We start from the raw sequence: 20,892 nt of genomic DNA, 5'->3' as shown, positions 1-20,892 counted from the left end.
ACCAATAGGGGCGCCTCGAATCAAACTCCAACAGTGTTCACGCTCTTTCTACGCCTTGCTCTTTCATGTATCGCTGTGCGGCTTACACTCGCTGACATCCAACTCGTTTCTCATATCGTCCTAAGTGAAGCATTCTTACACGCCCATTTTCTAATCATTCGTTGATTAAGGCGGCGGTTGCGTCCTTCGTGCACTGCCACTTTGAAATTCCGAGGTACGTTCACACGAATGTGCCTACGCCGGTTCACTGACTGGTCTACCTTCGTTGTCCCCATGTAATAGCTTCGCCGCAAAGTCCGAGACCTTTTCCCGGAGGACGGAAGCCACGTTCCCTTCCGTCCAAAAGTGCCCAGCCGACGAAACCTCCTCGCCATGGAAATGGGATCCGTCGGTCCCTTCCAGACGTTCCACCCACCCTCGCAATTTGGCCACGGGAACGAATATATCTCTGTCGCCGTACAATGCCAAGGTATCATTTTCAATCAGCTTGCTCTCACTTTGATGTTTTTGATCCGCCGTAAAGGTCGGCGCCCCCTGCTCTCTAGGTCTTCCTCCACCCCGCGAGAACAGTCCTCGACCAGGTGTTGTGTGAAGGAAGGACATAGCTGCTAGATGGGTAATGACTCCCTGCAGCGGAGATACGAGTAGATAGGCCGGCCGGACTTGGGTCAGATTCGGAACCTCTTCCACCACAACAGAAACTTCCTGGTTCGAAGGTATAGTAGCCAATTTTTCCTGGGGCACCGCCACGCCCTTGTGATGATGTCTTTTCGTTTTCGCCAGTAAATCATTAACGCCCCGTCGGATCTTATCCTCGGCGTCAATAGAAAAGGATCTCCTCGTTTCCGACATGGATCTTCGAGCTTCGTGACTCTTGCGCTGAGTATCTTCATCGCCCCCGACTCGCATGCCAAGGTATTTCTTTCGCGGTGATACGGAACTCGCAGCTCTAGCGCTCGCCAAGATGACGTTCTGCTGCTCTGCCAGGTGTTGCGCTCGAAGACGGATGTCAGCAGCCGCGGAGCCAGCTGCAGGCACCTTGAACTGTGCGAGAATGTGCGCCATCGGTGGAATCTGCGTCGTCACCATGGCTCCGTATGAATAACCGCCGATGAGGAGGAGGGGTTGGTAAGAAGGAGGCTTCGATTGGGCGTCGGGGAGGCCTGGAGACAGGGTCGTTGTCGGCGAGCGGGCACTGGCCGATCCGTAGGGATCGAGGAAGTGCATGTAGTAGACCATGAAGCCAATGAATGACATGTAGTCGCTGCGTTCTGGCTTTGCCGTCCATGAGGTACGACCTGCTGATCCGGAAGCGCCCCTGTTGATCATCGTGTGAGTGACCGAATAACCTCGCTGTTACAACGTCCACAAGCCGATCAATTCTTACCTGAAGTTGAAAGTCCCCACTAGGAAGCCTTGTCGCAGTAGCGTGGCGGCAACGATGTCGACGACAGGGTCGTCATAGGAACCGCCCAAGGGCGCATAGGGATGTGCGACAACGGCAGCGTGTCGTCTCCATGGCGGCGGGTTCGATGCGGAGGGGTTCAGTGCCTGGCAATGATACAAACGGCAGTCCAAGACGGTGTCATCGTGGAGGCTAGGGAGCGTGAAGCTCAGAGACGGTTCGGGAAGCATGTTCTGCTCTTCATAGTGGAGACATTGCTCAGGCCGTCGATGATAATAGAGAGAGCGCGAGACGATGCGTTGTTGTTGGCTTTGTGGAGTGGAGATGGTAGGTTTGCGAAGGCTGTGCCGAGAAAAGGTCAATGGGTTCAGACCATCCAAGTCGAGTCGAGACGAGCCAGAGCTTGTGATTGCGTCCCAGCGCCCGTTAATGCGCGATGACAGCTGAGCCCTCGAGCCTTGTATACCTAATTGTGTTGGAAGGGTTAACGCCGACGGGGGGTTAAATGGCAATGGAGAAAAGGATTGTGGCCGACGTCAGCGCGGTGCTGGGCATTGGATGTGGACAAGCCCCCTCGTCGGAGACAACGAGCAAGCTTCGAGGTGGCGTTGGAGCGCAGGGATTGCACTCAGCGCTAAGATCGGAACCGACGGGGTGTGACAGGTGCCCACCATGAGGTAATCTATGCAAGCATGGGCCTTAGATAGTCTCACCGATACTTACCTGATCTCACCGACGCTCACCTTTGCTGCCCAAGACAACACGGAGACTACCTATCCACCGAGGTTCACATCGTCCAGGTCTAAATGGATTCGATATGAATGGAGATAGGCTGCTTATTGCCAATAGACTTTTCTCCGCCGCAATCAAGCACGTCTAGTGACAAAACTCAAGGTCATCGCCAAGCTCATATGAGGATTGGATGTATTGCTCCAAACTTCACACCTTATCATCCGACATGATGTTACTGCCACCGCCGGAGACGTTAAGATTTGAGACCCAGGCACGATTTTATGGGATGCGAAAATTTTGGTAACTTTATTTGTGTAGGCCAATATGCACTCGCTGTGTCATGTCAACTCATCACGTTCTAAAGCTTTTTTCTAGCTTCTGCCTCGGCTCTCTCTCGTCTCCGCTTTCTCCATGCCTTGATTTCATTCAACAGACCCATCACGAGGGGCACTCCCACCGGCCCTAAAAGCGGCAGATAGACGGCAATTTTATGTTCGTCGGGGAAATATAGTTGTCCGACCATACTCTTCTCGAAAAACGCTCGCTCGGCCTCGGCCTCAGCGATTCTAGCATGCTCCAAACCCTCGGGCCCGCCTAGGCTGGCGCACGCGAGCTCCAGATGATGCATGGTTTTGGTAACACCGTCTGCAACGTTGCGGGGAATGGATATAGACGGCAGTGCAAGTGACAGTCTTGCCAGGGAGCCCAGGGTAGAGGATGCACGTAGCAAGAGGTCTGCGGATCGGATGCGCGTGAGAGTCGAGAGCCGCAAAGGAAGAGAGCCTGACTGAGGAGTGCCAAGGAGTGACAGCAAGTGCCCAGCAAAGGTAAGCATAGGTTGTTTGAGTGTAGCAGCCGGTACATGTGACGTCGTCGGAGGCAGCGACAGAAGATAAACAGTTCCCCATTGCGGGATGAGCCAGGACTGTGATGTCTCGGACCCCGAATCCAATCCAATTGTTTGATTTCCGACGAAGAGAAGGAAGTTTACCGTCGGCGCACCACCGATGGACGGCGAAAGGGGCCATTCGGCCGCGTTGATGAAGGAGGCAAGGTCGTCTTTGTTCAAAACCTGGGACTGCGCCCCTGGTGTTGCATACAGCTGCACCTGGGTATCTATCGTGAAGTTGTGGATGGGGCTCAACACATCAAGCATGGGCTTCATGTATGTTTGGATAGCTGCTTCGATGTCCCAGGTATTGGGGGCAGAGCCGCTAGTGAAGAGCGAGAAGCTCAAGTGGTACGTCGGTGAATATCGCAATGAACGGGTGGTTCGCTTCGCCAGTGACTCGGCTGCCTCTGGCGACATCCCCTGAGGTCTCGCATCAGAAGCTCCCGAGGCTGCTGAGAGAAGGTATGATATAATAGCTTGTTCTTCGGCGTAGGTAGTTCGCAATTCTTTCGCAATGTACGAAGCTAGAGCAGAAGAGGACGAAGTCGGTGACGGAATCGAATTCGGGGGATATGTGATGTCGAGAATAGGAGAGTGAGGGTTCAACGAGACTGTCGTGGAGTCCCCAGGGCTGAGGCGAATTGTCAGGGCGACCTGGGAGTCATCCTCAGGAACGACGTCGTCGCCGCCACGAGGCGCAAGCTGCAGACGGAGATGATGACCCGAGAAGTCGTTGAGATCATCGAGGGCATGTTGAGTAAGGCGAAGGAGGTTCTGCGCTTCCTGTTCCTGCAACTTGTTCGCTTGTACTGATATACGAAGAGGAAACACGGGACGGCAAGCCTACGCAAGTAGTCAGCGGGGTGCCCTCCCTCAACTTGCAAAGACGCCAGCTGGTAGGAGCCTACCTTTCCATCCGCCCATTGGACCATGCCGCTCAGAGGCAGGTTGGCGCGGTAGATGCTCGTTGTCATCCACCATATTGGCAGACCGAGGAGAAGAACAATGGCCCAAAAGGCGGCTATGACAAACGATCGCCGGCGCGCATCGGATGGCTTCTCGGGGGGCGGAGCCTTGCGGGACTCGGTCTGCGGCGGAGGGGCGAAGGTGGTGGATTGATCGGGGGTGAAGCTCGCACCGCTGGCTGCCGGGCTGCCCGCTTCGTCGTCAACAGGCATTTGATGAGCCTTTGCCGTGCGCGGCAATGTTCGGTAGAAGCTACGCAGCGGTCGTGAAGTCGAGCGTTGTAAGCTGCAGCAAGCAAGCCACAACGATCATGAGAGGTGGAATTCCAGCAAGGGGTATTCGCATACCTACCTCAGACAGGCCAGAGATGCTTGACTCAGCAATGTCGCGCTTGAGGAGAGCTCCCGATAAGATAAGGAGCAAGTAGCCACGCAGCCACGTTAACCTTAACCTTAATTGCTGCGCGCGGTCACGTGGATTATGCAACTGGAGAGTCGGATCGTAATAACCAGAATCTCCGTCTAACAAGGTCAGACAGCATCATTCCGCCTTGATGCCTGTCATCGTTACGGCATCAAGCCACAACTACGGATACCTACCTTGCCAGACCCTCGACACAATCACGGATTGGGAAGACGCCTGTGGTCCTACTTGTACGCTGTGCATCTGACTCTTGTTCGACCACGAAATGAAGGCATTCCCAGATGTTCTTCACCACTCTCTACCCGCACTTTGGGTGTGGCTGTCACCATGCACGTCCGTCGGATGCGAGTGCGATTGACGCCTGCGCCTCGGAGGCGAATAGACGTTATCTTTTTCGCTGTGACAACGCTGACGTGAGACGGTGGGATGAGCGGCAACGATCCAATTCAGGGACAATTCAGGAGTCCGAGGCCCGATTTTTCCTCCTCGAGTCCGCTCCACCAACATGCAGAAGCGGAACCGGCATCGAATATTGTCGCCGATTCCTCCGACCCAAAATGTTGAGTGAGCTGACCATCAGCCGAGGAAGCGACCTACAGCTGCCCCTCCAATCTGCCGCAATGGCTGTCGTCTATTATCACGAATCACTCGTGATCGTACCAAAAGAAAGAACAATGTTACCCTTTTAGGAAGGCGAACGTACTCGGAGTTTTGAAGCGAGCCTGGCGATCCCTTCGTGGTGCGGGAGCCAACAAAGTCTCACAGCTCGGCATGCATACCCGGTTTCTCGATGGATCCGTCGTCGAGCCGAGTCAAGTCATTACGGCGACACGGCCCCAAAGATAACCAGCTTGATGTGCTTTCCAATCCGGAACGTCTCTCAATAGACATGGGAAGAGAAACTCGCGATGGACCCCTGTTGCATCGAGCCGTCGTTCATGTGAGCTGATATAAGCAAAGGTCCGCCACGAGTTGCACATATATGGCGCTCCTTTCGAGTGCCTGCGGAAGACAATGTGTCAAGAGCCGCAGAGCCAAAGTCCAACACCTCGGCAACCATTGCCAATGCAAAGTTCATCGGAAACGCAAACGTGCTATTCGATCTGTTACGAGCGGTCCGTAGCTGTCGAAAGAAAGAGAGAGAGAGAGAAAGCGAGCGGTAGGTTCGCTCCCGTCAAACCGGGTCGTCTGGAAGAGGGATGCGGACAGCGGCAGGGGACCAGGACATGCATCTGGTCGACTGGGGGGGTCTGGCAATGGAAAGCAGGAACATGGAATGCAAGGAACAACCCCGCTCTCTTGCCGACGAATCGCAACTCGCCGTTGAAGAAGCATCCATCAAAGAGTCCAGAGACGTGCTGTTTAGCCTGCGTTTGCTGCCCACCCCTCCCGAATCGGTTACTCAAAACGACTTCTGGCGCAGAGTACGGACGCGAGGGCGCACGAGCTTCAACAGATGCCGAGGCTCAAGCTTCGATTTGTTCTTCGTTTAGCCCAGTTTGGCAGGCCAGGCCAAGCCTGGCGATGCAGCGAGCACCACAAATGCAACGCAAACCAACGAGCTGCAAGCCTGCACTCGATCTGCGGCTGCTGGCTGGCCTCCTCTCTCCACACTTCCACAGGACTATTGCGACCTCAGCATGCAGGCGAAAGTATCCGTACCGTGATGGGCGAGCTAAGGAGAACTTGATACCGCACTCGCACAGCACGGCGCGCCCAGAGAGGCCAGCAATGCCATCCTTGGATCCATCTTCACAACCCAGCCATTGCCTGCGACGGGCCAAGCACACGGAAAGCAAAAGCATAGCTAGCATTACGCAGTAGAGCTGCCACTGTCGACTTACACCGAGGCCAAAAGTCAACCTACCAGTTCCACAAGCGCGTGCAGCTGCACCACGAGCAAGCACCAGTGCCAACACAAGCGCCAACGTGACAGTCGTAGCTGGTCATATTCCTCGGTTGTCGAGAAGGAATGTCATGCCAGGACCTTGTGCACCGTCGATTCATCGTTGATCAAGAGCTTTCTCCGCCACCCCAACCCTGGTCCAGGGCCCCATAGAAGAATATTCTCCATTGTCCCGCCCATCTGGTCGCCAAGTTGTACCCAGTCAAAGAGGTACTCCATACATGGGCTCCCACATCCCAACAGCCGACTGTTGAGGTCACTGCTTCCCAGGAAGTACCGCACCGAGTACGGATACTGTTTGGCGAGAATCGGAGGGGTGCAAAAGGTGCTGCTGCGTCGTGTTGTGTTGTGTCGTGTCGTGTTGTGCATGATAGGACCGACAGGTAGTTTTATCCCATCTTTTCCCCCCCGTACGGGTCCCTCAAACCAGGGACGACACATCCCAATGCCGACTGCAACACAGGCTTTCTACTTTTTAAACCCTTTCTTATCTTGTGACAGCCTCGACAGGCCGTTACAAATACCTATCCTCACCCACACCCTCGCGCAATTGGCTCACTGCGTCTTTTGTCTGTGAAGTCTCGACTACGTTGCCCTTCCTCCAAGCTATCCTTACTCGACGAGGACTTCCAGTCTATACGAGCACGGCCTTGAAGCTCTCTTTACCAGCTACAGCTCCAGACAACACTACTGATTCCGAGTCTCACACACACCGAACCAACACCCAGGCGCACAATCAAGACAACTAGCCACTCTCCGCCTCCCTGCCAGTCGGCCTTCTCATCTCTCTACGAACACCAACATAACTCTCAGCCTTTGGGACGAATCACCTCTAGCCGGATCCAAATACTGGCCACTTGGCCAAAGTGAAAATGCCTGGTGAGTGAGCTTTCCCCAACTGCCAATTTTTCCTCCACGGCTCCCACTCTGTCGTCATGACTATTTGGCCCTGCTTGAGACCCCCGCCAAGACAAATACAAACCACCGTAAAGGAGACCGACCTCTGGCACACATCCAATGCGCCGCAATCGCGCATTACATCAGCCTGCCTCGGCACAGCCATCTGCACAAAACATCGTTGGGGGCCGATCGCGCTGACTTGTTTCGTTTCCTCGCCGTTTAGTCCCGCTCGCACTCGCTCTGCCGGCTGCAGCCGCAGCTTATTCGTACATCAATGCTCGCCTTTCTTTGTGGTACGACAGAAAGCTGCTTTCATGTGCGCTACCCGCAACCCTTTCGGCTCTGTGGCGCGAGCGAACGGACCGGTTGAACCAGTTTTACGTCCTCGAACAAGCGGCACAGAACAAATCGTCTGCCAATCGCACGTTCATCATCTTCGAGGGCAAAACATACACCTACCGCGAGACTTATGAGCAAGTCCTGAAATATGGCACCTGGTTGAGGGAACACCACGGCGTCAAGCCCAAGGACGTTGTCGCCATCAACTTCCAGAACTCTGACGTTTTCGTTTTCCTATGGCTCGGCTTGTGGTCCATTGGCGCGAAGCCAGCCTTCATCAACTACAATTTGACTGGCAAACCGCTAGCTCACTGCGCCAAGGCCGCGAAGACGAAACTGATGCTGATTGACCCCAACGTCGCCGCCAATGTCACTGAAGATGTGAGGAGCGAGCTGAGCACCGTGGAGTTCGTGGTGCTCGATGAGAGCTTGCACAGAGAAATCGACACCGTTAAGCCCAGGCGTGCTCCCGACTCTGATCGGTCAGAGAGCCAGTATCAGAATCTGGCGATCCTGATTTACACATCAGGAACAACGGGCATGCCCAAACCCGCCATTGTGTCCTGGGCGAAATGCATCGTCGGTGGTGTTTTCACATCAAGATTCACCAGCAACTCTCCCAATGACGTCTTCTACACTGTAAGTCGAATCATCAACCCACCATGGACCCCAAACTAACAGGAATCTAGTCTATGCCGTTGTATCACAGCTCCGCGGCCCTGCTAGGATTCGGTAATACCCTCGAGGCGGGTGGTACGATTTGCATAGGAAGGAAGTTCTCGACCAAGGTTTTCTGGGAGGAGGTTCGCTCCTCCAAGGCCACCATCATCCAGTACGTTGGCGAGACCTGCAGGTACTTGCTTGCAGCTGCCCCACAAGTCGACCCCGTCACCGGTGAAAGTCTCGACAAGAAGCACAATGTTCGGGTAGCTTTTGGCAATGGCCTGCGACCGGACGTGTGGAACAGGTTCAAGGAGAGGTTCGGCATCGACACCATTGCCGAATTCTACGCCGCCACCGAAGGCTCATTTGGAACCTGGAACTTGAGCCGAAACGACTTTGCCAAGGGCGCTGTTGGACGAAACGGCACCCTGTACAGCGTCGTCATGGGCCTCGACGTTGCCCTCGCCGAGATGGATGAGAATAACGAGGAGCCTTGGAGGGACAGGAAGACGGGTCTGTGCAGGCCTGCCAAGGCTGGTGAGCCAGGAGAGCTCATGTTCAGACTCTCGCCCGACGACCTCAACCGCCGCTTCCAGGGTTACTACGGCAATCCAGACGCAACAAAGGCAAAGGTCTTGCGGAGCGTCTTCAAAAAGGGAGATGCCTGGTTCAGGACGGGCGACGTGGTCCGCTGGGACAGCGAAGGAAGGCTCTACTTCACCGACCGTATTGGCGATACGTTCCGCTGGAAGAGTGAAAACGTGTCGACACAAGAGGTTGGCGAGGCCGTTGGCTCACACCCATTGGTACAAGAGGCAAACGTCTACGGTGTTGAGCTGCCCAACCACGACGGACGCGCAGGGTGTGCTGCCGTTGTCCTTCAGGGCCAACCATCCGAGGAGGTGCTGAGGAGCATTGCGCAGCACGTGAAGCAGTCACTACCCAAGTATGCTTTGCCCATCTTCCTGCGAGTCATGCCTCCCGAGGCTATGCAAACGACGGGTACGAACAAGCAGCAGAAGCACGGTCTCCGATCCCAGGGTGTCAGGCCGGGCGGCACGGACGCCGCTGGCGAAGTGTATTGGTTGAAGAACAACACCTACGAGCCTTTCTCTGGGCGGGATTGGGATGAACTCAACGGTGGACGAGTGAAGCTGTAGATTTCTATTCTTGGGACTGTTTTACTGCAAGCGAGATACCACTTTCTTACTTACTTCATTCGCTTAGAACATAGCTAGTTGGCACATTATACTCAACACCTCATACAACCTTGACCCTTCCCCATGAAAGCTGATGTCTCAATGCCTTTCAAGAATGGAGTCTACGTAACTAACCTTGGGCTGCCATCGCTGACGATCAAGCGCAGTCTACTCCTTGGCCGGGGTATAAAATCTTCTAGAGGTAATGGGATGGCGAGTTCGAACGGCTAGCTGCGCCGTTCCTTGACATCTTAGTTACTCAAGATAAAGAAAGGCAATGCGGAGCCGACTCGAAGAGTGTCCAAGCTACTTAGTTTTTCCATGATTTCGATTTCGAATTGACAAAGACACGTACAAAGTACACCTTTGTATCTGTTCAGTTATCCGGTCAACCGGATTATGTACCGTAGAGAGCCATGGAATCGTTATTCACGATGTTTTAATCCCACTTCAGCCATCTTCACTACTTCGCGTGATCCCTCGTAGATGATCCACGATACAGACAGTGGAAAGTATATAGACCCGAGATGTTTCGAGCCATCAAAGCCAATTCTTTCTACATCGTCACAGACAGCTTCAATACACTAGCATTTCTCGATCTTTCTCAACATCATACATCTACCTCACCACAGAACAACATATTAGAACAGCTTACCTCGATCTTTTTCCATATTTTACACTCACCTCACTCACCACCCACACCAATACAGTACAAAAGATGCCTCAGTCTTCGTCATCCACCAGACCCAAAATGAACATTACGATCAAGACGGACGTCAAAGTGACGGACAGCAAGAGCAATGATCCTCCTTCGCCCAACACTGATCCCCCTACTCCTCCGGCTAGCCCTCCCCGCTGAATGGAGTTGAGGGAAACGGCACATGACCGGAGATACCAGAGCGTCGATGCTCACACAGTATTCAAGGCTTCTCGGAGCCAGTAGGAGAGAAGCACGGCTATAACAGAAATAGTGCTTAGTCACGAGTAACACAATAAATATCACATACCAAACTGACCACTTTGACATCCGCGATGAATACCGAGCCTTCAATCTGTCTCCCTCAACAGGCCCGCAAGAGTAGACATAACCTCGTCCGCCTTGCGCACCACGAGACTAACATGCCCCTCCCCCTCCACAAACTTTACCTCCGCCCCAGGCACACACTCCGCCGCCCGTTCCGCAAGACCAACCGGCACATTCACATCCTCCCTCCCATGCCACCAAACCATCTCCCCAGCCTCAACCTCAAGCTCCCCAATCTCGAACCCCCAATAACTCCCCGCCAACTTGACATCCCAAGCCGGGCCCCATCCCCCAGGCAAAACAGCATCCCGCACACTAGCAAGCATAGCAGACCGGACCCCGCCAACATCCCCATCCAACACCTCCCGATCAACCTCCGGCCTCGTCTTCAAATCCTCCAGCACGGTCTCCTCAAACCTCCCGGGTCTTGCCTCGTCTCTCGCCGCCCTGCCCAGCGACACCTCCATGCCCCACGCCACGACCGGCGCGATCCACGGTGCTACGGTCAACATCACCCGTCCCTGGAGGACCATGCCGGCGTACCCAAGCTCAGGGGGGTACAACCCCGAACAAACTCCCGCCGTCACGAGCCTCTCGCGCGGGATGGCTTTCCAACATGCGAAAACATACGGTGCGCCCCCCGATAGACCCAGGACCCCGAACCGGGGAATCTGAAAATGATCTACGAAGGCGAGGACGTCAGCGGGCCAGTCCAGGATGCGCCTGTTGGGTTGGAACGCGGAGCCGGCGTGGCCTGGTCGATCGAGGGCGATGATTTGGACGGCGTGGCGGCGTGCGGCTTGGTGAAAGATTGAGGCCTCTTCGTGGCTGCTGGGGAAGCCGTGGAAGTAGAATAGCACGGCCGACGCCAGACGGGGTTGGTTTTGTTGCGTGGGTGATGGGGTGGTGTGGAATGTCTCTGCGCCGGCGCCAAAGACTGCAAAGCTTAGGGTGCGGCCGTCTGGGAGGCTGAAGGTTTTTGTTTCGGCTTTTGTGTGGTTTGGATCCATGGTTTTTGTTTGGGTATGGCTGGTATGATATGGGGTTCTAGAGACTGATGTTTTCCAACCCCCAGTGAAGAGTGTTCCCGTTGTAATTGATGCCGATGTCGATGTCGATGTCGATATCGATGCCGATGCCGATGCCGATGCCGACCTTCTCCTCTAGCTGAGTCTTTTTTTCTTCCTACTTGTTCCTGGTATAGCAAATTGTCGTCTTTGTCCGGCCAAAGAACGTAGAAGGGCGTCCGATATTAGGCAGAGATTCCAAGAGTGGCATTCTTACGGAGGTCAGCTCCGTCTGCACAAGGCAGCAGCATTTTGCCATGGACCCCCGTCAATTCGACCTTGAAACTTCCAGCTCACGACTCAGCCGTCAAGCTTCCGTGTTTCTGGTGTAGTCTTGTCCAGAGCAAACCACAGGTTGAGGCGCGTGAGAACGCTGATGATCCTTCCTAGTGGCGCAGCATTTTACCGAGATGATTGATGCCCGTCAAATTGCGTTTCTACTTTCACTAGAAAGCAGTGGCACGTTGAGACTAGATGGGATTCCAACGAAGCATTGTCGACGGGCGTTGGCCGTAGGAAATAAGAATCCCCCCCTCGTCATTGTGACACTTGTCTCAACCATGATGGGGTTGGAAATAAGATGGTTTTTGGGTAGTCTTGAAGATTCTCCGTTCTTTGCCAGGTAGCGACAACCCGGGCTAGGAGACGGGCAAGTCAACACTTGATTCCTTAGCAGATGGCAGAGGAAGGTATACAGGCATACAGGCACCGGGGAAAGTATGGATGCCAACGCTCATCTTGTAGCCATAATTGCAGATGTGGTCAGCAGGGAAGCCAAGCCCTTGAGGGCTTCCACGACAGATTTGTAATCCAGAGAGTGCCAGAGACAGAAGTAACATGACACACTAGAGAGTAAATACAGGTTACCCATCTCCACGATGCTCCAGGATGGATCTCCTTTTTGAGCCCGGGGATCGGCAGCCGGCAGTCGGCGCGGGAACGGAGGAGGTCGGCGATGTGAGTGGGACCGTGAGACGGGAGGGGCATCGGTTGTCGGCGATGGCGTGCGAGGAGCTACCGGGGTGGTGGATGGCACGATGGGTAAGCTTTGGGGTACGGAGCACCACGATTCGGGTACCCTTGATGCCGTGGCACCTCGTAGGATTCTTCTTTTGTGATGGTTCGATGTGCGGCGTGGATGATGTGGTGACCAAGCAGTGGGGGTCAGTGAGCTGGAGGTTGTCGACTGGATTGCACCATTGATCGCCGCTGGACGTTTTTCTGTAAGCCATACTATACGTATCTCAGGGCTCAATGAGGAGTAGTTATGTTTGGGCTACTCGGTACATTTGTATATATATCGGGCTTCACACACTGCTAAAGAATATCTACGGCATCACATAACAAGACGGGAGGTGACGACCAAAGTGGACCACATCCTTGAGCTCCCAGATAAGAAAACAATACTCCGTAGAGACAGTGACACACTCTGCCTTATTCCCTGGAGGCTGGAGCACTTCCTAGCGGGTTAGCCTCTCCAGATAGCGCCGTAAGGGTTCTCCCAAAGGGGCCCAGTAGGCGTCTTCTTCAGTACGTAGTATAGTTGGGATGTGATTTCTCATGATGTGCCCTGAGCCAAGGATGATGTAATCGAGCACGCCATCGAGTCTAGCCGATTTCGGACTTGGAGGGGTAAAAGTGACCTCTGCAAAAGTGAAAATCACAGCCCCTCCAACGCGGGGCAAAAAGTTGGAGGAGGAGCTTGCCGCTCGTCGTTGAGGGAACAACGTGCCAGTCTGGGGGGAGACACGGGTACAAAGACAAATCATTTCTTTGCTAAGGTAGAGAGGATACCCGTCACCTAGCAGATTCCGTGGCTTTCTACGGGTTGCCAATGCCAATGCTGGGTGATATGACGCTTCATTGGGGCATATGCTGAGAGTTGTAATCAAGCTGGATCGCGTAGGTTGCATGAGCTTGGCACTTCGGCGACCATATCGTCAAACCGGAGACAAGGTAATACTACGAGACCAAAGAAACAAGCAACAGAGAAATAGGCAACAACAAGGTAAAAGTCAAGGGCTGGAAAATAGGGAAACAGGCCTTCAAGATAATGTACATAGTCAGTGTCGGGCAAACAAAGGTAGTAGTACTCCGAGACCAAGGAGGGGACAAACTGGAGAGGTACCTTTGAGAACGGGAAAGCTGCGGGAAGCTGAGAAAAAGGTACAGAGGTACGAAAACGGCCGGGCTTTGTACGTTGCTCTGGACTGTGCCTGGGGCGCGGCTTCGAGCTATATATTACACCTCGACTCCCACACCATCTACCGCAGCCTTCCCCATTGCTGTTTCTTTTGCTCCTTGTTCTCTTTCCATACCATATACCCCTTCACACATACATCTTCTCATACTCTACAAAGAAGACAGACACAATGGCTGACCAACGCCCCGCTCCGTAAGTTGTCAACCTGCAATCCTTGAACTCGACCCCGCGTCGTGATACCCCCCCCCCCCCCCCCCCCCCCCCCCCCCCCCCCCCCCCCCCCCCCCCCCCCCCCCCCCCCCCCACCCCCCCCCCCCCCCCCCCCCCCCCCCCCCCCCCCCCCCCCCCCCCCCCCCCCCCCCCCCCCCCCCCCCGCCCCCCCCCCCCCCCCCCCCCCGCCGTCACCACGTAAACCACGTCCGCCAAATCAATGCTAACGTCGCACACAACAGCCTCCGCCTCGGCACCGTCGCCCCCAACTTCAAGGCCGACACCACCAACGGCCCTATCGACTTCCACGACTTCATCGGCGACAGCTGGGTCGTCCTCTTCTCCCACCCGGAGGACTACACCCCCGTCTGCACCACCGAGCTCGGCGCCTTCGCCAAGCTCGAGCCCGACTTCTCCAAGCGCGGCGTCAAGCTCATCGGCCTCTCCGCAAACACCCTCGGCTCCCACGAGGGCTGGATCAAGGACATTGACGAGGTCACCGGCTCAAAGGTCGCCTTCCCCATCATCGCCGACAAGGAGCGCAAGGTCGCCCTCCTCTACGACATGCTCGACTACCAGGACACCACAAACGTCGACGACAAGGGCATCGCCTTCACCATCCGCTCCGTCTTCATCATCGACCCCAAGAAGACCATCCGCACCATCCTCTCCTACCCGGCCTCCACCGGCCGCAACTCTGCCGAGGTCCTCCGCATCGTCGACTCCCTCCAGACCGGCGACAAGCACAAGATCACCACCCCCATCAACTGGGTCCCCGGCGACGACGTCATCGTCCACCCTTCCATCAAGACCGAGCAGGCCAAGGAGCTCTTCCCCGAGGTCCGCATCGTCAAGCCCTACCTGCGCTTCACCCCTTTACCCAAGGAGAAGGCCACCGTCGCCTAAGTACAGGCGCCAGTGGCCACGAGTGGAACTTGGTTTGGGGACGCTATGTTGGATGACGGGTCTCGGTTACGGTCCTCGGTTCTACAGTATCTAAGAACGACGAGCGGACGAGACCCCAGAATGTTGAAAAAGCAAAAAAAAGGGGGACGATGCTGTCAAACAGGTTAGGGACATCAACCTCTTCCAATCTGGCGACACGCATATACGCACCCTCTATCTGAATACCCGGCGTGGCGCTGCGAATGGCAACATAGTCCTTCGGTCGGCCTTCAAGGGGCGTGATCTGGACAAGTAGCAGCGTCTTCGCTCTGACTACCTTTTACATAGAACGCATGAAATAATGAGAAATGTCCAAACTCTGCCTTTCCTCGCAGCGTGATCGCAACCTGATATCAGATCGTTATCACTATTTAGCCCCTTCGTTTACCAAAGTTGTGCTCGGCTGGCTAGACTTCTAGAAGTCCAAGCATCCATTGTGAGCAGATGTGCGACTTCAAGCCTATGAGGGGCCTTAATCATTAGGCAACCTGTTGTACATTTTGGAAACAGGAACCGCATGTTCAACCGTCGCACCCATGATCCACCATTCCGTTCCCCATCACGCCAAGAGTAGATGCGGAGAAGGCAGCATCGAGACTGTTTGATAGCAAGTTGCTCTCGCGGCATCTTCTTCGTGGCCTGCCTTACATCAGAGAGGGGAAGCCCCGTAGATATGCAACTCAAACAAGGCGTTGGGCCGAGACGTGGAGGGTAGACGAAATGAGGTTCAGACACGCCCATCGTCGCACTTGCCCGTCATATCAAGCCCCAAAATGTAAGGACGTGGTAAGCGAAGCCGAGCCCGACATGCCCATGGAGGTGGAGGCGCGTTTCCGTGTCTTCGTGTGTCTGTCTGGAGATGACACCGGTATATGGCACATGGAGTCATAGACCCGTGAATGACTGATCGGCGGTCCGGCACGGAGGCACCGCTGATGAGCTTCCAGGGGCTCGTTCCACGTTGACGACCGGCCTGCCTCGCGGGGCCTCTTCCAGGCTCCAGCTCTTTGACCCTATGGTCAGCTAGCCACGGGCAAAGCGGCCACTCTCGCCCGCCATCCCATGACTCGGCCGAATAGACGCGGGCCAGACGGGAAGAAACGGGTCGGTACACTTCTCGGAAAACTACTCCGTAAAGGGGCGCTAAGTCGGTCACTACACGAAAAGGAGACGCCCGCCTTATATTGACCCGACCATCTTGGAGTAGCAGTAGCGCTTCTCAGTTAGAGTGAACCGGCTGCCTGGCTAGGACACATTCGGGACGTTGGTTGAGATGCAACGGAGCAGGTGGCTTTCTTGGATCGAGGGGCCCAGACAGGCACAATCCTGGCGCGACACGAGGCAGAAGCCCAATCTTTGCACAAAAACGAGGCTGGAACAATTCGAGAACCAGGGGACAGCCGGAGAATGTTGAAACATCCGCATCCACCCAAAGTGACAAGTGGCCGGGTTCCCACGTTTTCCCACGTCTTTGTAATTCGTAGCGTGTGGGCGGGTTGCTCTACAGTGTACCGTGGTCCAAGTGCGAGAGCCGTGAGGATGCGCCGCTGTCCGCGACCCGCGATGCCTGCCCAGTCATCAGTGGTCCCAAACTTCCCAGGGCCATCTTCGGGTCGGCAGGGTGCCTATCCCGGGATTGCTCGCCTGAGACTTGACAGGCCAGGCAATGTTTGTTTCCGACGAGGGGCAAGACACAAGACGCAAGGGGACTTGCCGCTGGATCTGTCAGTGTCGCCGACGTGGTGCAGTACATTGGTATTCTGCCATCCGTGTCTCTACACCATGTAGCGGAAGCTAAGCTCTAGGCTCTAGTCTCCAGCCTCCTGCCCTTCACCGTCAACGGGGTCAATTTCGTCTTCAGTCGTCAGCTGGCTGGGATGGAGGCGGCCCGGAAAATTGTTCAAGGGTTATAGCACCGAGAGCAGATAGCGCAACTTGTTTCCGTAAGACGGTCAGAGACGGGGGGGGGGAGAAAAAACCGAGCGCGGCACAGCAGACAGACAGCGTGGATGACAGGCCCAGAGGAGCGGTGACGACAAGGACCAGGACAAGGACCAGCCTCCCATGGCAATTACTGCCTGCCTAGTATCCGTATCCTCTGGTATCTTCTCGAGTCTCTGTGTATCATGGAGTATTCCAAGCTCAAACGTACAATCAACGTCGTCGATACTTTCATACTACCGGACCAGAATCTGTATCCGTGTTGTCTGTATGCATTTGAATTGCAATTCCCTTGGTGTCGCTTCCCCCCTCCGTTTCGCAAGGGTGGGTAGGTGTAGTGTATGCGTAGCGTGTGGGAATGTGGGATGTTGGAAGCTGGCACACGTTCCGTGGCTGCATGTGCAGCGTTTCTGCAAGATATAGTAGGCCTGCGCCTAACAGCTACTGCGTAAGTATGTACCATACTGCGTAGACACACAAGGACCGGAAAAAAGGGTCCTCTTGCAGCTCGATCGTCTGATGTTGCTTCCCCTCCTGGTTCTCCTACCGCTGCCGCAGGATTCCGATTGATGGTGCGTGGTCCGGCCTGCGGGACAAGAGGACCGGCGCGCAGTTGAGGCGGGCCCCTAACGTCGTACAACGTAAGGGCAGTACGCCAGCGCGAGAGAGGGACATGACTGCGGTCCAGCTGTGTTTGGTAGACGTTGGGTATCGGTAGCTACTACGTAATTGGGGTGGCTTCTTTGCGTTTCTTGAATTTCCCTCGTTTGCTCCCGTGAGAGGGGCCGACGGGAGTTTGGGTCTTTTGGAAGTTGGGAGGGGGTGGTTGCTGGGGGTTGGGGTCCTGAAGATGGAGTTGGAACGTAAGGTACGGATACGCATGTGTGAGGACTCTGGTCGATACATCTGAGGCTTACCTAAGGTACCTCCAGAAGGTCCCCGGAAAAGGGGGGTCAGTGCGTAAGTGTTTGTCAATTTACCAGGGCTCCTGCTGACACCTGAGAGTGAAGTGAGTGAGAGTGAGAGTGAGAGTGAGAGTGAGAGTGAGAGTGAGAGTCAAAGTTGGGACTGAATTCGACATGACCTCACACACTCATCCACGCACTTACCGATGAACGACTAGACGTTATGAGATGAGTTCACTTCTGAGCTAGACCTGAGCACAGGGCAGTATGATGCTCTGTCTATGTGGTCACGGGTGAGAGAGAGCATGCGGTCTAGAGAATAAGGGCAAAGTATGAAAATACGATGATGTTTATCAAGGATAGATTTGCCAAGTAAGGCAAGGTGTGCTTTTTTTTACTGCGTACTCCGTACACTTTTTTGGGTTCCAGCACCTGGGCGGCTGACCGGCGGCATGGGATTTAGTCAGTCGACACTTCTTACCCCTTTTCTCGTTTCTTTGTGTATTTCTATACTACGTAGACTCAATGAGCGAAAGCCAGGCAAACGAAACAAAAACACTGCGACATTTAAATACACGATTGCTACGGAGTATCGTACGGAGTATGTTAATGAACATTGTCATTAAGGCTTTAAGGTAGCCAATGGAACATTAGAAAAGGTTCGACTCCAGACTCCCCCAAATGAGACTATTCCACACCCGGCAATAATCGGCTCCCTCCCCTCCCTTCTCGAGTTCTCCTCCCAACCATTTGTTCTCTTTCTCTTTCCCTTTCCCCCCCCCCCCCCCCCCCTTTACCCACTTTGCGGCTTGCCCAGACGTTCCCCGAGTCACTTTTACACCTTCGAGTTTCTTTCTTCCCTCCCCTTTCCCCTCCCGCCTCCCCCCTCCCACTCTCCCAAACCACCCCCATTCACGCCAAATCCCCATCACGAGCCCCATTTCCCATGCTCTCTCCTGGACGCTCTTAGACCGCCTAGCCGTGAAGTGAGAGCGCTACGCCGTCCACTGTCAGTGAAGCCAGTGTCTAGGTGTATGCCCTGCACAGCTGCTCACGTACGAATAGAATACCGACCTTAGGTACGGATACCGGGCACCTGAGAATTAGGAGGGCACTGCACTGCACTGCGCTGCACACCCACGATACCTACGTTGAAACATCGCCGTCCACCACCTCACGGCACTACGGACGGAGTACGGGTACTGCGGTACAACCACGAATACCTGCTTCCACTCGTCGCCTTGTCTCTGCTTCGTTTCGTTTCGCATCTCGCATCGCGCATCGCCTGGCGCGCGCTCTATCACACACACACACTCTCTCTCGCTCTCTCTCCCACTCTTCTTGACTAGCCTGCGAATACAAGTTGGGCCAGACAGACTTCAGAGAAACCGTCCAGTCCATCATATCCCATATCTCGTTGCTCTCACCTCCACCCAGGGCACATCGACTCTTTCTGCAAGCTGCACCTCGCACACACACAAACATACACACTGCATACCTACTCTCAGTCTGTACGAATACATCTCGCATATTCCCCGCCAGCCTACCTTACGCATCGGCATCACCAGCACCAGCAGCAGTAGTTGCAGTCGCAGTCACAGTCGCATTCCCCCTGCTGCCGTCTTTCACACCTCCATCTTCCCAAAGCTCGAATCGGTCTGCGGAACTCGCAGTACCTTCAAGATACTTCGCCCTCACAGGTTCGACCCGCCGTTCAGCCCACTTCTTCCCTCGCGTCTGCCTCGGAGCTCAAGCTGCTTTTCAACCCTCTGCCCGGTCCGTCTACCCAAAGTCAGTCTGTGCGTCCAAAACCAAACGAACGCCCCCCTCCACAACCTCGTCGACTCTTCCCAGTGCCAAAAGCACAAGTCAAAACCAAGACGCCTACAGCACACGCTTGTCCCTACATCGACACTTTCTTCGCCCAAAGGAGCAGGCATCTGGAAATTAACCATTGCAACCTTGCTGGTGGTCCTCCGGCCGTTGCCGCCGCCCCTACTACTGCTCCTAGTCCCTCTTGGAAATACTCCTCATCGTCGGACTTCGACTCCATACTTACGCGGATCCCTTTTTTTCGGTCCCGTCGCCTTTTCCACTTTTGCCTCACGCGCCAGGTCTCTTCCGCACGGCACTGACTTGCTGAAGCCTGCTGGGTACAACCGTCGTGACCCTACAACACACGTCCCCCATACGCATACCTTGTTGCGACTCTACATACAGATACAGTGCTCTCTGTCGTCTGTACCGCGTACGGATACCCTACCGTACCAGAGAACGACCCTCAATTCTTGCTGCTCACCGCACCTGAGTCGTCTCGAGACCGCTATCCCCGTCGCTCTCGCTGTCGCCGCTCGCTGTCTCCGTCGTCGTTATCGTTCTTCGACATTGGTCCTGTTTTTCTCTGCCTGCCGAGCACCCTCGCTTGAATCTAAACCCCCAAGACTTCGCCTCGCTTCCTACTCGACTCAACTCGACTTAACTCAACTCATTGACTTTTGACCCGATCGACTTCTTGGAGTCCCTGCGCCTCCCCTGGTCCTAGGTGCGTACCGTTCGTACTTCGTACTCCATAGACTTCAATCCCGTTGCCCATTCTCGTCCACTCCCCCTCCCCTCCTATCCCATCCATGATCCCCATCCACATCCTGTGCCCATTTGTCCTCCACACCCTAGCCCACATCCCACTCTATCTCTTGTGCGCCGCTTCCTGTCAACTGTGGGGAGAAATAACGGACAAGAGAGAAAGAGAGAGAGGAAGTGAGAGGGAAACACGCACAAAAGAACGGAGCAGACAAGGCCTCGCTCCCTCAGCCCAGCCCAGTCCCAATCCCAGCCGAGCCCGGTCTAGTCCAGGAATCCACCCCGGAGACACAGACGCACAACACGCACAGAGTGAAAGCCAGACAGATACTCAACCGGAGCCTACCCGTCATAAGTTACCAGGGGCCTAGCAGAGCCGGATGAACAAGCGAACCTGGGTTGGGATTGCTTGAGCTGGGGTTTCTGTTCGCTTCATCATCTACTCAATTTTCATTTTTCTGCATTTTCCCTTTCTTACCTTTGGTTTCCGCTTCTTGGGCTTTCTTCTGGCTCTAGCATTGTCGTGTGTCGGTGTGCCCTCACTTCTTCACCACCTCGGACCTCAAGAACGAGCCGGCCACCCTCTACACTT

General features: G+C 54.8%; 8 protein-coding genes across 8 annotated transcripts; 3 read left to right on the top strand and 5 right to left on the bottom strand.

The window, feature by feature from the left end:
• Positions 1 to 234: 234 nt before the first annotated feature.
• Positions 235 to 1,635, bottom strand: CABS01_12832 (uncharacterized protein; the record flags this gene model as incomplete). Its single annotated transcript, XM_060546184.1, has 2 exons — positions 235 to 1,357; positions 1,388 to 1,635. The coding sequence occupies 2 exons, from the start codon at positions 1,633 to 1,635 to the stop codon at positions 235 to 237; spliced, it is 1,371 nt and encodes a 456-aa protein (XP_060395573.1).
• Positions 1,636 to 2,495: 860 nt separating this feature from the next.
• CABS01_12831 (phosphatidylinositol-glycan biosynthesis class S protein) lies at positions 2,496 to 4,207 on the bottom strand (the record flags this gene model as incomplete). Its single annotated transcript, XM_060546183.1, has 2 exons — positions 2,496 to 3,872; positions 3,938 to 4,207. 2 exons carry the CDS (start codon positions 4,205 to 4,207, stop codon positions 2,496 to 2,498), a joined length of 1,647 nt encoding a protein of 548 aa, XP_060395572.1.
• A 1,677-nt stretch (positions 4,208 to 5,884) lies between these two features.
• On the bottom strand, positions 5,885 to 6,232 carry CABS01_12830 (uncharacterized protein; the record flags this gene model as incomplete). Its single annotated transcript, XM_060546182.1, has 1 exon — positions 5,885 to 6,232. The coding sequence occupies one exon, from the start codon at positions 6,230 to 6,232 to the stop codon at positions 5,885 to 5,887; it is 348 nt and encodes a 115-aa protein (XP_060395571.1).
• Positions 6,233 to 7,196: 964 nt separating this feature from the next.
• Positions 7,197 to 9,386, top strand: CABS01_12829 (AMP-binding enzyme; the record flags this gene model as incomplete). Its single annotated transcript, XM_060546181.1, has 3 exons — positions 7,197 to 7,203; positions 7,448 to 8,202; positions 8,253 to 9,386. 3 exons carry the CDS (start codon positions 7,197 to 7,199, stop codon positions 9,384 to 9,386), a joined length of 1,896 nt encoding a protein of 631 aa, XP_060395570.1.
• Positions 9,387 to 9,952: 566 nt separating this feature from the next.
• CABS01_12828 (uncharacterized protein) lies at positions 9,953 to 10,180 on the top strand (the record flags this gene model as incomplete). Its single annotated transcript, XM_060546180.1, has 1 exon — positions 9,953 to 10,180. The coding sequence occupies one exon, from the start codon at positions 9,953 to 9,955 to the stop codon at positions 10,178 to 10,180; it is 228 nt and encodes a 75-aa protein (XP_060395569.1).
• Positions 10,181 to 10,472: 292 nt separating this feature from the next.
• Positions 10,473 to 11,459, bottom strand: CABS01_12827 (uncharacterized protein; the record flags this gene model as incomplete). The annotated part of the gene is made up of 1 exon (XM_060546179.1): positions 10,473 to 11,459. The coding sequence occupies one exon, from the start codon at positions 11,457 to 11,459 to the stop codon at positions 10,473 to 10,475; it is 987 nt and encodes a 328-aa protein (XP_060395568.1).
• Positions 11,460 to 13,888: 2,429 nt separating this feature from the next.
• Positions 13,889 to 14,835, top strand: CABS01_12826 (AhpC/TSA family protein; the record flags this gene model as incomplete). Its single annotated transcript, XM_060546178.1, has 2 exons — positions 13,889 to 13,911; positions 14,172 to 14,835. The coding sequence occupies 2 exons, from the start codon at positions 13,889 to 13,891 to the stop codon at positions 14,833 to 14,835; spliced, it is 687 nt and encodes a 228-aa protein (XP_060395567.1).
• A 2,211-nt stretch (positions 14,836 to 17,046) lies between these two features.
• On the bottom strand, positions 17,047 to 17,482 carry CABS01_12825 (uncharacterized protein; the record flags this gene model as incomplete). The annotated part of the gene is made up of 2 exons (XM_060546177.1): positions 17,047 to 17,256; positions 17,288 to 17,482. Coding segments are annotated over 2 exons (405 nt in total), but the record flags the coding sequence as incomplete, so codon positions are not given.
• Between the last annotated feature and the right edge of the window lie 3,410 nt (positions 17,483 to 20,892).

The sequence above is a fragment of the Colletotrichum abscissum genome (assembly GCF_030869225.1).
Source record: "Colletotrichum abscissum strain IMI 504890 chromosome Unknown Scaffold_40.1, whole genome shotgun sequence".
NCBI lineage: Eukaryota > Fungi > Ascomycota > Sordariomycetes > Glomerellales > Glomerellaceae > Colletotrichum > Colletotrichum abscissum.
Note: the sequence above shows the minus strand (reverse complement) of the source record. Positions and strands in the feature narration are given on the sequence as shown.